The sequence below is a fragment of the Artemia franciscana genome, chromosome 6 (assembly GCF_032884065.1).
Source record: "Artemia franciscana chromosome 6, ASM3288406v1, whole genome shotgun sequence".
Classification (NCBI taxonomy): Eukaryota; Metazoa; Arthropoda; class Branchiopoda; order Anostraca; family Artemiidae; genus Artemia; species Artemia franciscana.
This window is the reverse complement of record NC_088868.1, coordinates 26,777,055-26,794,013: the sequence shown is the minus strand read 5'-3', so window position 1 is coordinate 26,794,013 and position 16,959 is coordinate 26,777,055. Positions and strand designations below refer to the sequence as shown.

The 16,959-nt window shown below is 35.5% G+C and overlaps 1 protein-coding gene across 1 annotated transcript in view; it reads right to left on the bottom strand.

Moving 5' to 3' along the window:
• LOC136028531 (uncharacterized) overlaps nucleotides 1–16,959 on the bottom strand; it is an 85,775-nt gene that overhangs the window by 8,869 nt on the left and 59,947 nt on the right. Inside the window, exon 6 of the mRNA XM_065706376.1 lies at nucleotides 5,580–5,685. Within this exon, the coding sequence (XP_065562448.1) occupies nucleotides 5,580–5,685 (106 nt within the window). The remainder of the gene's footprint in view (nucleotides 1–5,579; nucleotides 5,686–16,959) is intronic.

The following is a 16,959-nucleotide window of genomic DNA, read 5'->3' as shown; positions in this document are numbered from 1 at the left end:
TTACGAGCCGGAGAAAATTTGCCTTATTTTGAAAATAGGGGTAAACACCCCCTGAAAGTCATAGAAGAAAAACCACACCATCGGATTCAGCGTATCAGAGAACCCTACAGTAGAAGTTTCAAGCTCCTATCGACAAAATGTGGAATTTCGTATTTTTAGCCACAAGACAGATGACGTACGCGTGTTTATTTGTTTGTTTTTTTTCAGGGGTGATCGTATCGACCCAGTGGTCCTAGAATGTTGTAACAGAGCTCAATCTAACGGAAATTAAAAGTTCTAGTGCCCTTTTTAAGTGACCAAAAATTGGAGGGAACCTAGGCCCCCTCCCACGCTCATTTTTTCCCAAATCAATACATCAAAATTCTGAGATAGCCATTTTATTCAAAATAGTAAAAAAACCTCGAAAGTATGTCTTTGAGGACGATTTATTTCCCAACAGTCCCCGTGGGAGGGGCTGCAAGTTACAAACTTTGACCAGTGTTTACACATAGTAATGGTTATTGGGAAGTGTACAAACACTTTCTTTTGGGGGGGAGGGGTTGAGGGGAGGGGGTTATGCGGGGAGAAATTTCCATGGAGGAATTTGTCAAGGGGGAAGAGAATTTCCATGAAGGGAGTGCAGGATTTTTTAGCATTTTTTAAAGAGCAATGAAAAAAAAATATGAAGAAGTTTCAACTGAAAGTAAGGAGCAGCATTAAAACTTAAAACGAACAGAAATACGCATATGAGGGTTCACCTCCTCCTAATACCTCGCTCTTTACGCTAAAATGATTTTATTAATTTCAACTATTTATTCTACGGCCTTTGTGATTCAGGGGTCATTCTCAAGGAATTGGGACAAAACTTAAGCTTCAGTGTAAAGAGCGATGTATTGACGAGGGGGCGAACCCCCTCATATACGTAATAAAAACATACGAATTTAGAAGTTCGTTACGTAAGTTAATTCGTAAGTTAAGTATATTTTTACTAATAAAAACGTTCGTAAAATTAAAAGTCCTAGTTCCCTTTTAAGTAACCAAAAAATGGTGGGTAACTAGGCCTATTCCCCCGCTCCTTTTTTTCTCAAAATGAGAAAGTCATTTAGCCAAAAAAATAAATGTGCGGAGAGCCAAAATCAAAACATGCATTAATTCAAAAACTTTCAGAAATTAATAAAAAAAGACAAGTTTTTTTAACTGAAAGTAAGGAGCGACATTAAAACTTAAAACGAACAGAAATTACTCCGTATATGAAAGGGGCTGTTCCTTCCTCAGCGCCCCGCTCTTTACGCTATTTTTTTTTTACTTTTTAAAAAAGTAGAGTTGAGAGAAAGAGTCAAACTTTAGCGTAAAGAGCGGGACGTTGAGGAGGGAATAGCCCTTTCATATACGGTGTAATTTCTGTGCGTCTTAAGTTTTAATGTCGCTCCTTAATTTCAGTTAAAAAAAACTTGTTTTTTTATTTAATCATATTATGGAGCAATATTTTTCTTTCCACTCGAAGGTCAAGATTTTTCTCAGACAGCAAAAGCGTAAGACAACATTTTTTTTCCAAGAATTCCGTAGCAAATGCGTCCATCTCATATAATGTAGCAGGTTAGGTAAGACAATATAATTCTCGGGAGCAATATATGTTGTTGTTTTTTTCCACCCCTAAGCTCAAAATTTTTCTTTTGTACAAGACAGTAAGACAATGCTTTCAAATATAAATTCAACTTGCAAGACAAATGCTCTACGATTGCAATCTTCATTAATGATACGAGCAGTATCTATGGTAAACATCAAATTTCCAGGAAACAAATGACTTTATTTTTCCTTTGTTAGCTTTGTGAACTCAACTGTCAGTCCTCAACAGCGCACATATTTGGTATAGATTGGATAACAACGCAGATGGGATAAATACTCAGGCTTTAGTACATAAAAAAAAAAAAAAAAAAATAGAGAAAAGCGTTATTCAAGCAAATTTCCTTAAAAAAGAGCTATTATTTTTGAAGAAATCGGAATTCCCATAATGTCTGCTCAATATTATTGAAAAACACGATATTACTTGAAGCACTGATGCTTTTTGTTTGATTCCTAGATAATTATTTATATTAATGTTCTATAAATAATCCTATAATTCATATCAATACTATTAATTTAAACGCAGCTGCTGTAAATGGGACTAACAAGGTAAAATACCTGGGTATTATTGTGGATGAGAAATTGCATACTCAGAACATATTGGCGTAACTTATCTTCTAAAACATCTAAAAATGTTGGCATGGTTCCAAGAGTGTATCTATTCTTACACTTAAAATACTTGATTCTTCTTTAATTCATTCTTATCTATCTTAGAACATCTTTATTTGGGTATCTTGCTCCCTAATTTTTTTTTTATTTCTTCATGTATCTTCATCCTCAGTCTTGAGTCGATTCGTATCATATATATATATATATATATATATATATATATATATAAAAAATGACATAGATATCAGACTTTGTCATTGGTAGTTTTGTTGTCAACCTCAGAATTTCTCTTTCCATAGTTGTACCACAATTCATAAAAATGCTATAATGTCAAAGCTTCACAACACGGTGAAATCTAGGTGAATTCTAAACATGTGGGTATAAGAGTACGGAATATACCTCCAATCACTCTTAAGAAAACATCTGGATGAATACAAAACATGCAGATCGAAGAGTGAGGAAAAGCCATTCAATTGCTATTCAGAAAGTTCAAACATCATCAGATCGAAGAGTACGGAATAGCCCTCCAACTGATATTAAGAAAGTACAGAAATGTGGATGAACACAAAACATGTAGATCAAAGAGTACGGAATAGCCCTCCAATTGCTATTCAGAAAGTTCAAACATGTGAAAGAATACAAAACATGTTGGTAGAATAACCTTCCAATTGAATTTCAGAAAGTTGAAACATGTGGATTCATACAAAACTTTCAGATTTAAATAACAAGCTATTTCCTAGGAAGAATACTTCTTTCCAGGCAAGGGGAGGGGTGCTCATTTCACTTAAGCTGTGATTCATGTCTGCAGTTCTGAAAAGTTAAATACACTTAAAGTATGAAATCTATTCACCGCAAGGTATCTCAAAATGTAATCCTACATCTTAAAGAGTCAGATAACGAAGTCGCTATCATAAAGTACTGTAAAATTATGAAGTTATTCGAGCCAAGCTTGCCGGATTTTCTTTTCGTGACTCTTTAGAAATTTAGTAATCCGTACCCTCAGACACAGATACAAAGCAAAAAAACGTGATGGTCAATGATTCTAGATTAGAAGAAAGTACACACATACACCTTTCGAGTGTTTCTATTTTGACCCTGGAGAAAATTGAAGTGGCTTCTCATCTTCTTGCCGACCGATCAGGGCTAAGCTTACTTGAACTGTATATTTATTGCCAGTTGTCTACATATCTGGCAGAAAGTCTGTCAGAATATAGTCCGCGTCTGGCAGAAAATTATAGTGATCGACAGGTAATAAGAAAAATTGCAGTTCCTTTGAGTAAAAAAAAAAAAAAAAAACTGAAATCCTAGATTGGTCTCGCAATTTTTTTTTGGCTGCCACATGCAAAGTTATGGAAAGTCATTGGAGATGGCTGTGATCCTTCTTCACCTGGTATTGTCAAATATGTTATACTTCTAACAAAGCGTAAGTTTAATCCTGAATTTAAAAACTTACAAGATCATGCTTATTCAAAGAAATGTTGATAGTTTAGTGAATAATCCGGCACAACTGTGAAAATTTTGGCACAAAAATAAATTCTTTGTCAAACATGGTTGTAGAAAAAAAATGGATTAATTATTACAAAAGTGAATTTAAAGCTTTGGATCCTGTGAAAGGAAAGTTTTTAGAAGAAAAACCCGATGCCAAAATGCAAAACAAAAACCATAGATTTAGGTTCTGCAAAGCATCTTAAGTTGGATGGTCCTAGAGTTTCTCAGCACCTAAGTCTGTTGTTCCAAATGGTTTTATCCTATATCATCGGCCCAAATTAATTTTGTTCAGGGCAAATTATCCCTGATTTAAAAAGAGAAAAAAAGATCTTTATTCATGTCTATTGTAATGCCCAGATACTATGTTTTTACTACTTAAAGTTATTTAAATCACTTATTATAAGTGCTTCGTTCCGGGTCAAGAGTTTGGGTAATAATAAAGTTCAAGCAGAAAACGTCCATTTGTTGCCCATATGGATGTCCTATAAGATGATGAAATAGCTTTATAATGCTGTATTCTTTAGACGTAGGTCGTACTTTTGACTCTACTATTTTTGGGACCACTATTTTCCACTCTTGTGTCGAAGACAAGTTTAAGAGGTACTGACCCACATTATCAGCTGTTTTCGATATACATATCATAAAAACAACAACAGGAAAAACAATAGGGAATTTATCTCAGACAGATAAATTTCTTTAAACTTAAATAAATATTTTGGTTCTATACCTAACAGCCGTCCTCAACAAAACATATATATAAATAAAATAAGACACTAATAATTCTATTTATATCTATGCTCTTCTGATGAAGGTTCTTTGATATAGAGCCGAAATATTCATTGAAGTTTTAAACATATTTCAATGTCTTTGAACTTCCCTATTAATTTACCTGCTGTTGTTTTTATGATGAAAAGGCATTATGATCTCCGTCTTTATTTAGATTAAATAAAAAAAAACAATTTTTTTTTAACTGAAAGTAAGGAGCGACATTAAAACTTAAAACGAACAGAAATTATACCGTATATGAAAGGGGCTATCTCTTCCTCAACGCCCCGCTCTTTACGCTGAAGTTTTACGCAAAAGTAGAGTTGTGAGAAAGAGTCAAACTTTAGCGTAAAGAGTGGGGCGTTGAGGAGGGGACAGCCCCTTTCATATGCGGAATAATTTCTGTTCGTTTTATGTTTTTATGTCACTCTTGCTTTCAGTTAAAAAAACTTGTTTTTTTTATTTAATTTCTGGACGTTTTTAAATTGATGCACGTTTTGATTTTGAATCAACGTGTATGAATAATTAAAAAAAAATTACAAATTAATTTTACTTTATTTTGGCTAAATGGCTTTCTCAAAGTTTTGATTGAACGAGTTTGAGAAAAAGGGGCGGGAGAGGGGGCCTAGTTACTCTCCAATTTTCGTGGTCGCTTAAAAAGGCCACTCTTTATTAGCTTTGTCGCTTTGTCAGATCAGCTTTAAGCTTTGTCACAGCTTAATTAAATGAACCTACGGATTCATCTTATCCTTGGGCGTCTATATTTCAGTGTTGCTTATTTTATGTAATGTAAGAAAAAAGTCTTCTTCTTTTTCCCTGTTGTTTATTTTATTTATAAACTTTGTCAAGGGTTTCGCCCTTGCTTATTTTGATGGAGCGATAAATAAATTGATTGATTTCACGATTTTTCAACTAATTCTGTTTTGTTTGCTTTTTCCACTGTAATTTCGAAGGGTCCTTTCTAATTCAACCTAAATGAAAAGTCCAAATCCCTTCCCCCACAAAAAAATATTTACAAGGAAATGTGGATCCTCAAATCTTCGTGAGAGCATAAGATCTGAAAAGAAAACAAGAAAATACTACATTAAATTGACTAATAAATTAGAAAGCCTTACGTTTTATGATAAATACAAAGGCATGGAAGACGTGCAATAGTTTCACCCTCTTCCATTTCCTCAAAGCATATGATACACTCATCCTTCTTCTCAGTCAAAACGTCCTCTGCAAAAGAGAGTTCCAGACAAAATTAATTTAATAGCAAATAAATGTAGAGGCAAATATTCTTTCCCCTGAATTTCTTAGACCAGTTATGATCTAGATTTTTGAATAGAATGAAACTCAGCGCCAATTTCGACTGGTATAAGGTCCAAAGAAAGTATTTTAATCTGTTTAAACTTGATGATAAACTACAACACAACTAGGTAATCTTGTCAGGAATTATCTACTGATGATAACCGGCAGTATATATTTATAAGAGACTATGATACGATACAATGTTTTGTCAGACTTGAAAACCAAATAAAACAGGGTTTCAACTTCAGAAAACAAACTCTAGCTGTTATCCTTGATATGATAGCTGCATTTGATAGAGTAGATATTCCTAGTGTGATGGCAAAATTCATAAACTTAAATTCCCAATTTCTGAAATGGATTGAATATTTCCTTACACAAAGAGAAACAGATATAGGTTTATGAATAAACACCTCTATTTTTCGTTAGTCCGATAAAAACAGGCCTCCCTCAAGGAGGAATTCAAAGCCCTTTATTGTTCTTTTTATACAGTAGTGTATTAGATAGATGATCAAGAGGTTATAATGAGATGTAAGTTATACGTACATGCTTACGATATAGCAGTTGCAGCCTCCTCCCGTGATAGGGGATGCCTTAAGGCAATAATCCAAAAAGCTTCGGATCATTTACAAAATTGGACATTAGAAAATTATACGTCATTCTCAATGGAGAAGCCAGTAAGTGTTCTATTCTCAAGGATAAATAGACTAAATGGTCGACACATGCCACTAAGGCATTGGCAGTATTGGGTATTAAGCAGGAAGAAAACGTCTGATATCTATACGTTTTACTCGATTCAACCATGCAATGGACGGACCACATTGATTACCTCGTTGGTAACCTGAGTAGGCTCAGCTTTACAAAGAAGCTTTATAAATACATCCCTGGATCTGTATGATTTTAAGTATCCCTCATTGGACTTGATCTACAATGAAACAAGAATATTTCAAATCAGATCTGCCCGTGCAAAAGAAAAAAGTTTTACTTTTTGAATAGAATATGATTGATCACCAAATTGTAATGAATTTAATATATATGAAACCATGAAATGACCGCCGTGTTGTATCGTCATGTAAAAAATATGATACCCAGCGTAAAATGATCGAATCCACATGGGCTTACAAGAAATCTGTGTCCACAATAGGAATTTTCACTAAAATTAAAAACTGTATGATGTGTTGCAAAAATTTTGTTTAAGTTGTAATGATTGTAACTATTTTAAAAATGAATATTTGGTCTGGTATGATTAAACTAGTGAAGAAAAAAGTTGGCCGCCAAGATTCTAGACAAGAGCCCTGTAAAGTAATACTTATGAAGCAGAAAGTAAAAGTCGTCTATGAAACCCCTCTTTTTAACATCAGCCAGGTTATTTGGTTGAATCACACAGTATCTTAATTTGTGGTAAACATCCACTGTTTGTGGATAAGATTGATTCGCAAGCAACGAAATTGCTTTCGTTGCTCCAAAAATTATTTTATGCTCCAAAAAGGTCAAAATCAACAACAAAAAGACAGTATAAACTATCTCAATTAATAAGATGTAAATGGTGACACCAAGTAAAAGCGTGGATACAAAATAGCTTAAAACTCCAGAAGTCTACAATATATTCAAAATGAAGGAATACAGTTTAAAGTTTCATTTAAGAAGTTATATTCTGAATTTAAATGTCATAGAGCAATACCTATACACAAAGTGCACTTAGACACTTCTACAGATAGATATATAGATTTACTCACAGGAAAGCCCAATTGGGCCATGGTGACATACACAAAACAAGCGAAAAAATACAGCAACAAAACATAAACTGAAGACACTAAAACCGACCATTTAAGAAAATCATCACGAAACCTCATACCTATCTGGACAAACTTTTCAATATTGCATATATAGCGTACTTGGACACTTCTATATATGTCCAAGTGCAATATTCTGAATTTAAATGCCATAGAGCAATGCCTATACACAGAGTACACGTGAACACTTCTTTATAGTGCACTTGGACACTTCTATATATGTCCAAGTGCAACAATCTGAATTTAAATGCCACAGAGTTATAGCTATGCACGAAGTGCACTTGGGCACTTCTATATATGGACCATAATTCCACAAAATAATACCTACACTCACAAAAAGCATATGAAAAAAGGCAACTGCAAATTCCCCTCTATCATAATGTGTTTGAAGGATTAATAACAAAAAGTCAGAAAGAGATGATATAAGAATGTATTTTCGTCCATCAGACACTCCCATATCCCATTCCAATTGTTGTTAGAACTATTGCAACAGCATATGTACCCAATCGTTAAAAGGCTTGAGCAAACTATAGTGTATATACCTGATATACCTGTTATCTTTTTTCTTTCTTTTTTTTTTTTAAAGAAACTGCTCATGAAGTGGCCAGGCCATTCGGAGAAGAAAAAGCCACTGCTTGCACAGAGTGAGAGGTACCGACTGGAAAGCTGGTGGTCACTTGTCAGTAGTGAGGGGGCAGTACTTTAAACCGACAGATAGGGGGTGTACTATTGGAGGTCCTAACGGTTCAAGATGTTATTAGGCACACCTGGATCTTACACAATACTATAGCGCACCTGTGACGGTATAGAACACCAATATGTTACATAATAGGGCTTGTTTACTTATGCAAATGAGTTCTTTGGTTGTTACGTAATAGGACTTGTTTACTTTTGTTTGTTACAACACAGCGTTTGTTTACTTCAAGATGTAGGCACTTGTAACATATTAGGGTTTGTTTATTTCAAGTTTCCCTGGGATGTTACGTAATAGGACTTGTTAAGAGCGCGTTAGTCAAGCGGGGAAGCCCTGTTTGTAAAAAACATCATCGTCCAATATTTACAGCCTACTGATTTTTATTTGGTTATTACAGAAAGTAATTCTTCATGTGAGAGTATTGTATGTGACATTGCTTCAAATAAGCAAACTGAAAAATGTGAATTTTATAATATGAATCAAAATAGTTTATTGACCTTACGAAGAGATATAATAAAAAGAAGTTACATAATATGGTAAAACATGTGACCCCGACTTTGCATGCCAAGATGAATACAAGCTGAATCCTGACGAGCTGCCGTCACTTATCATCACTGATGGTTACCTATACGTGGAAGAAGAGATCTAAAGGACACATACTTTTGTACCTACAAGTTTTATTAAAAAACAAATTCAAACACATTTTTAAACCATTTCGCTCTTAGACACTGAAATCTATATAATACAGGTAGAAAAGAGTATTTTCAACTGGAAAATCGTTCAATCGAGGATAGTCTGCATAAATATTAAGAAATTATATATATACATATATGTATATATATATATATATATATATATATATATATATATATATATATATATATATATAAATAATTTGTCTGTCTGTCTGTCTGTCGAGTGACGTCATGTTTGTGGGTCGACTGACGTCATGTTTGTCGACTGACGTCATTATAAGGATTGAGCTGTATGTCGTCATGAAGTTGTTCATCGACTGACGTCATGTTTGTCAACTGATGAAATAACAGACCGGGACACCGGGACAAAGGGAATATAAATGACGACCGGGACACTCAAAGAGAAATTACAGACTGGGACACCGGGACACAGGGAACATAAATGACGACCGGGACACAGGGACACAACTACAACGGGGACGCCGGGGGCACAGGGGGTATATATAAATGACGACCGGGACACAGGGATTGTTCGAAGAGAAATTACAGACCAGGACACCGGGACACAAATGACGACCGGGACACCGGGACACAAATGACGACCAGGACACCGGGACACAGGGAATATAAATGACGACCGGGACACTCAAAGAGAAATTACAAACTGGGACATCGGGACACCAATGACGACCGGGAAACAGGGACACAACTACAACGGGGATGCCGGGGGGCACATGGGGATATATAAATAACGACGGGGACACAGGAAATGTTCGATTAGCAATAATCATGAACAAAGCTCAAGGGCAATCATTAGAATAATGAGGTATAGATCTGAATACGGATTGTTTTTCCCATGGACATTTATATGTTGCATGTTCAAGAGTCAGTAAACCTGACAATCTATTTATATGCACAGACAATGGGACAGCGAAGAATGTTGTATATTCGCAAGTTTCACGTAGTTAAAAACATATATCTCTAACATAGATCTTTATTCACAGGTGGGACACAGGGACACAACTACAATGGCACGTAACTAATATGGCACGTAACGAATTACGCACGCGGGGGGCTTGGGGGGGAGCGAAGCGCCCCCCAACAGCTAGTATATATATATATATATATATATATATATATATATATATATATATATATATATATATATATATAAAGTAAGTACATACACGACATCGAAAATTAAAATATAATAGTGCATGCAAACTACAGATTTTGGTTGACAAATCTTGTAGTCGCTTCCGATTTTGAATGATAGATTTTCCACTTTACTCAAGAAAGTTTTTAATGTGAGGTTGTCAAATCTTGTAGTCGCTTCCGATTTTGAATGATAGATTTTTCACTTTACTCAGGAAAGCTTTTAATCTGAGGCGTGGTCAAAGCAGACGGTAGACCAAGAGGATCAAAAATTCAATATTATTCGCAGTTTGAAAGATGCATAGCCAATGCCCTGTCTTTACAGTTGATGGGCTACTATTAACAATGATAAGGGTATTGTTAACACTTTGAATAAGGTCAAGGAAATCCGAGGGTATGCAACAAGATTTGTATTTGGAGATGTAAAGATCCAAATTGAATACGTTGATTATTTGATTTGTGTTTATGGTGCCAAGTCTAATAGAACACTGTCATCAGGGGTAGTTTCCCAATAGGTTTCAAATTGATTTAGCGAGATTAAAGCTATAGTCTCCTCTAATGGCTCAGCAAAGGTAGTGGTTAGGCAATGGTTCGGCAAAGGTACTCTAAACATACTTTGCCCATTCGGATAATACTAACATCTTGAGTACATGACAAATCCCATACAATGGTAGCATGAGTATTGCAAACATTTCTTCCATTATACCATTTTCAAAGTTTTGAATCTCGATACAGGGATTACATTGTCAATTTATAAAGGGTCCTGTAGGATTTATCAAAGGATAAATTTATGAGTGGAATTCCATTTACTTTACACACAAGAGAAAGTCAAACATTTCAAATTCATGTGGAGAATTTGTCCATGATCCTGTAGCAATATATCACTTTTTACAAAAGATCATGTCAGTTTTGAAGGAATTGAAGGAACAATTGATAAAAGACAAATCCGTGTAGGTGCATTTACCGGTAATAATATGTCGTTGATTTGTTATTGTATGCGGGACGAGCAGTTTGATATTATTTCCAATTACATTTCATTTCTAAATTACCAAAGCAACAGAACTTATAACCTGCTGCTTTCATACATGAAGTATTGCTGAAGTGTGAGAGACTGTTACATAAGGTGCAGTGTCAAGTACTTTTCGCAAAATAAAACTGGACGGAGCAAGTTGTGGCTTTATATCAATCTTAATACTGAAAGCACCCACTGAGGTATATTAAATATCTCATTATTTACTTCCCCACCCAAATGTAAATCTTTAGTTGTCGCATATCTAAGTACATTACTAGAGTAAGTGTCCACTTTATATTCATATCCAATAGCTAAACCTCTCAAAAGCTTACATGACATTGGATTCATCAACATGAATTGTATATAACTTGCATACTTTGCAAGATTATTGCTTGTGCTCACCAATGTTCCATCTATGTAGACACTAATTTTTCTAAACAAATTGTGTAATGCACAAATTTCATAAGAAAACCCCTCCGCTGAACTTGGTATTCCATTCTTAGGTTTCTTGACAACCACAGGTAAATCTATAAATGTGGATGTAAAATTCATGAAATTGTCTTTGTCTTCACTGGAATAAATTTGAAAATATAAATTTTCAGAGAGCGGTTGTTGCGGATAAAATTGTTCATAATAGCCTACATTCAAATTTTATACACTCACCTCGACATTTTCCGCAGTGAAAAGATTTAGAGATGAGATGACTGAAGGGTGAAATTCTTTATGCGGTAAATATTTTAGAAAAAGAAATTCTTTTTCGATCGAATAATTTTTACTCTTGGTTTCTTTTTCTGCTTTGACATGAGCGATGTTTTACGCCTTTGACCTGAGTTGAGACTGATGAGTCTTGAGGTGCCTCTCGTCCTTTTTAAACCTTTTCTGCTTTGTCATGATTTCAATTGCTCGCCGAAGAATCACGCGTCGGACCTGATATTTTGTGAAACTCTTTGTTTAAAATACTTCCAGAGACCCAATCGTGTAGTGTAGAGGACTCAAATTTCGCAGTTACCAGTGTAATTTATTTTTTAGCCAGGGGTAATACAGAGTGGAACAACTTAGCAAACCAGCTGCCGAGACCTTAACCGAACACTGACGAACGAGAATTGTAATAGTCCATTCCATGACCCAATTGTCATGGTCTTAGAGTAGCAATATAGTAATTAATATTAGGAGTATTTTTTTTATTAGCCATTTCACTGAATAGGTCCAAAATGACTCCCAAATACGAATTGTTGACTGGAATATTTTGTAGATGCTTTAGATTGTAGCGGTGAATGTGTTCGTGAGTGGTTTTCCATTGAAGAACACACAGGAAGGGGATATTGGTATAACCGACTATCAATGTCTCAACAAAGAATGCATAAAGAAAAATACAACTGTCTGATGAGAAGTCGGATGGATTGTCTGCAAAAACAAAACATTCCATCCAAGTCGCGCTTCCAGCGCTACTACCATTGATTATATTCCGTTTAAAACCTACAACACCTCGCATATTATCGTTGAGATGAATCATTTCATTCTCGATGGGAGAACTAATGTAGATCTTGCCCTGTACTGCTGAAAAGTTAAATTGGAAGGCACCATTTTTACGACTGGATTCTTCTATTGATAGCAGAGCACAAATCAGTCATAGCATCCAATCATCAGTCATACCATATTATTGTATGGTAATGTGACAAATAGAGTTTTGTCCAAAAATCACTTGTTTCATTCAAATCATCATACAGGGGCCAGACATTGGACATTAATGTCAGATAGAAATCATTAGGCGTTGTGAATGTCTTTAGAGGCAATCAAAGAATCAAAATCAGAGTTATATCCTAGCCAGCAAACAAGCGATTGTCTCTTACCTTTGCAATTTCGAGTCTTTTATATCTTTTCAATCTGACATATTCCATTGTTTTTAAATTTTTGTTATTCATATTCGTAATAACCACCAAGAATCTCGTCATCTTTCATATTAAGTTGACGATACGTTACAGGTTTAGTGCCTAAGACTTTGACACTTTAAAAAGTTCAATGGACCACAAGTAATTCCTCTTTTCAAAAACTTGACTTGTTCGACTGATTCGAACTGTATCACCAACATTAAGTTCCCTCTTTTTCTCTTTCCACCCTTCATTAGAATATGGCTTAAGAAAAATGTCAATGATATTTTTACTACGACGAACTTCAAGGGACAAAGATTGGACAGGTATCGATGAGGACTTCGATTATAAATTCAACACCATTTTATCTAAATCTTAAATAAAATCAGCAGTATTTTCCAATGTAGAATTTCTTGCAATAATAATTCAAATCATTCTTATCACTCATTCAGCCAATGCCGCCTTTATTGGACTACGACTATGATAGAGTAGTGTGTTATATTTCAATAAAACCTTTTTTTTACATGTGGACAAATAAATTCATTTCCTTGATCTGTTTGCATTTTTCTATATGAACCTTGTTCAAAGATAGATTCAAGAGCTCTAGCAACTTCATCACCTCTCTTTGAACACAACAGAAAGGCGTATGCATAGCGACTAAAACACTGATTGCAAGTAAAATACACTTGTATGGACTATTGTGAAGTCATAAGATATGTTTGTAATATATGCAATGGGAAAAGGGCTTAAGGTTTTTGATTGTGACTCCAGTTAACACAATGAGCTCGAAGAAAGCTGTAACTGGGTTCAATCTGTAAATACTCTGCTGCCAAATTCTTTTCATCTACCGCAACTTACGCAAGCGTGGCGGAGGAACTTAAAGTTCCCGTTTCACCAACATTTTCATTAGCACCTTTCAAAACTTGAGCCATTTTGAACGTAAACGCAGTGTGCAGCGTCCGCTACCCTTTTGCACACTAATAGGTGATGCACTGATATTAAGCCGTTTTCATATGATACCTTTTAACTTATCATCCTCACCTGGCGTGCTTGAATTTTCCAAAAACAATCTGAAAACATCTTTTGATATTTCTCAATATTGCCTTAATGGTTTTGAAACATTTTTATTCCCGATAGGACTTTTTGGAAATTTTTTTAACTTTAAAAAATTTATACAAATGACTATCTCATGATTCGATTCTTTTATGATTTGCAAAAAAAAATCTGATAAAAACCAATTAATATGTAACTCTTGTCGTGGATATTCATACCGAGAAATAGGTCGAGAGTCTTTCACTTTGCTTACAATAAGAATGAGGCATAGGGTCTACAACATTTGATGAAGCCTTAGATAAATCTTCCTTTTCCTGTGTTGAGGGTGGAGGTGAACTTTCGGAATTTTGAGGTTGATCAATGACATTTAATTTCAGTGGTCTTTCACGGTAGGGTTTATACCTGTCAACATGTCAAAAGCCATTTGGAACAAGAATAAATTTATCATCATCGGCGATTGTCTCATTGTTAATAAGTTTATCAAGATTATCTTCAAAGTGCTCTTTTCGCGAAGGAGCGAGTTCAATTGGCTTCAGTTTGTAGGGTTTGCCATTTAGAGAATACGTTTTACGTTTAAGTCCCGCAATTATTGGCTGCAGCAATGAAAAGAAAGTACTACCCGCTTGAGCCAGCCGTTTTCTCTAAAAATCTTTTCCCTTCTGTTGGCAAGCTAGGGTACGTACAAGTGAACGATGTTTCTTTGTCCGTTGCGTAGCTACTTCTGGCAGTTTAAAATTGCCTTCAGTTAAATCTAAACAAAGCTCAGATAGGAGATTAATGAATTCATTGTCAATGCCGTGTTTGAATATAGCCTTCCTAACCTACGGTTTTGAATTATCTAGGACGAAAAATAAATATGTTTTCATGTAGTTTTTTCAGTATCATGATGGCATTAAATAACCTTTTTTATTATTCACGGGTAGAATAAGGTAATTTCATTGTCAAAAATATCCCTGACGACACGCAACTCTTTGGGTGTGTTTTGATTAAGATCCAATTGAATGTAAAAAAAAGGGTTTACATGCAGCTTGATTATGCACCGAGTAAAAATTTTGGTTCACCGGGATATATTTGCTTGTTAAAATTTATAAGGGAACTTGAATCAGGAACAACTCTTTAGATGATATAGTAAGTTCTATTCAAAGCAAGTGTTCTCATACATTGACTCTGATGAGAGAGACTGCAGAGAACACAAGTTTTTGAAATATTTTCATGATGAGACCAGACTTAATAAGTGTAACATCTCCTGAGAACATTCTTCAATGGATTCTGCTAAATCATCAATAATCAACCACGAGATTGGTTCAATAATATTAAATACGTCAAGTCCCCGTATGAAGTCCCTTTATGTCTGGTGCAATAGTATTTATTTTATCACAGGACTCTAGCCACTCACTAAAGCAAATAACAGATATTTTTCGGGTTTTCAATCGAAAGATATGTCAGAACATTTTTGAGCATGACAATAATCTAAATATATTGAATACGGAAAATGAAGCACCTTAGGAACTGATCGTGCTGGCAACCCTAGCAGAAATACCCTTTACAAGAGATTCATGACAAGAGTGACAAGAGTAGTGAGGGGGTCTGCACTTTAAACCGACAGGTAGGGGGTATACTATTCCAGCTACTTGTCCCTGAAGACGTTATTACAAGGATGTGAGTCTTACACAATACTATAGCGCACCTGTAACGGTATAGTACACCTGTATGATACGTAATAGAGTTTTTTTACTTCATGATGTAGGTATCTGTTACAGAAGTGTATTTCTTTGATTGTATTAACAACCCGCAAGGGCCAGAAGAAAAACCTTCAGTAGCCCCCACCAAATCATGATTTCTTTGGTTGTTATGTTTAAAAACCAACGAGGGCTATGAAAAAAGCCTTCAGGGCCCCCTCAAGTAAGGACATGGTCCAAATTGAGCATAACCCGATGTTTTCATGCTTCAAACACACATAGCCTTTTGCTGTCTCCAAACAAAGAATTTTTCCGCCATTTCTCGGAGCAGAACCGTCATACAGTCTAGAAGTATATAGACTTTCTAGGAACAATGGCATATTGTTCTTTTAGCAGGATAAACAAAGGGTGTTCCCATATTTCCAGGAATAGAAGCGTCGCGTAATCCTCTATTGACTTTCTAGGAACAAGGGCCTTGTTGGCCCTTGAGGGGCCCCTGAATTATCAACCCTGAATTTTCAACTATACAAATATAGATGAAAAAATGAATATAAACAGATTTTTGATGCGGTTTTGAAGATGTTTTTTTTTTGTAAACCCCACCACCAAAAAAATCCTGGATAAGTTCTTGAGTAGTAGTATTGCAGGTTTCGTGTCTTCACTCACAGTAATTACTGTTAATTATCAGCTTAATTGGCACGTTATTTTTTTACATGTTAATAGCAATTATGTTAGATTATAAATAGGATTAATTATGGCAGTTAATGTTCATTCATAATATAAACGAGGTAAGAGTAGTCGTGATAGGAATAATCCTGGTCAGAATAGTCCCGGAAGAAATATTCATACTGAGAAAGTTGTCGTGAAACGAGAATTAGCGAAGAGTAACCGCGCTAAGAGCGGTTACGGCGAGCAGTACCTTGCCAAAAAGTCATGGTAGGAACAGCCAACAAAGGAAAAGGAAGCAATGTCGGCCGGAGTAGTAGAAGAAGCCGCACACACGTTACACTGGAAGAATCGGCGCGTCCTTCCTGTCCGAGAGGACCGGGTAACAGCTGGAGCAGCAGTACCAGGTTAGCAAGACTGGGACACAGCTTAGGTACGAATATACAGTTATGAAAACTCCTATCTTGCCTATGAGAAGCTTTTGGTACAGAGCTCTGAACTTGGCACCTCCTCCAAGCCCACGCTCCGACGCGTAGATCCTACTACGACACCATAGGCGGGAACGCAATTTTGTTTTGTTGCAAATACTT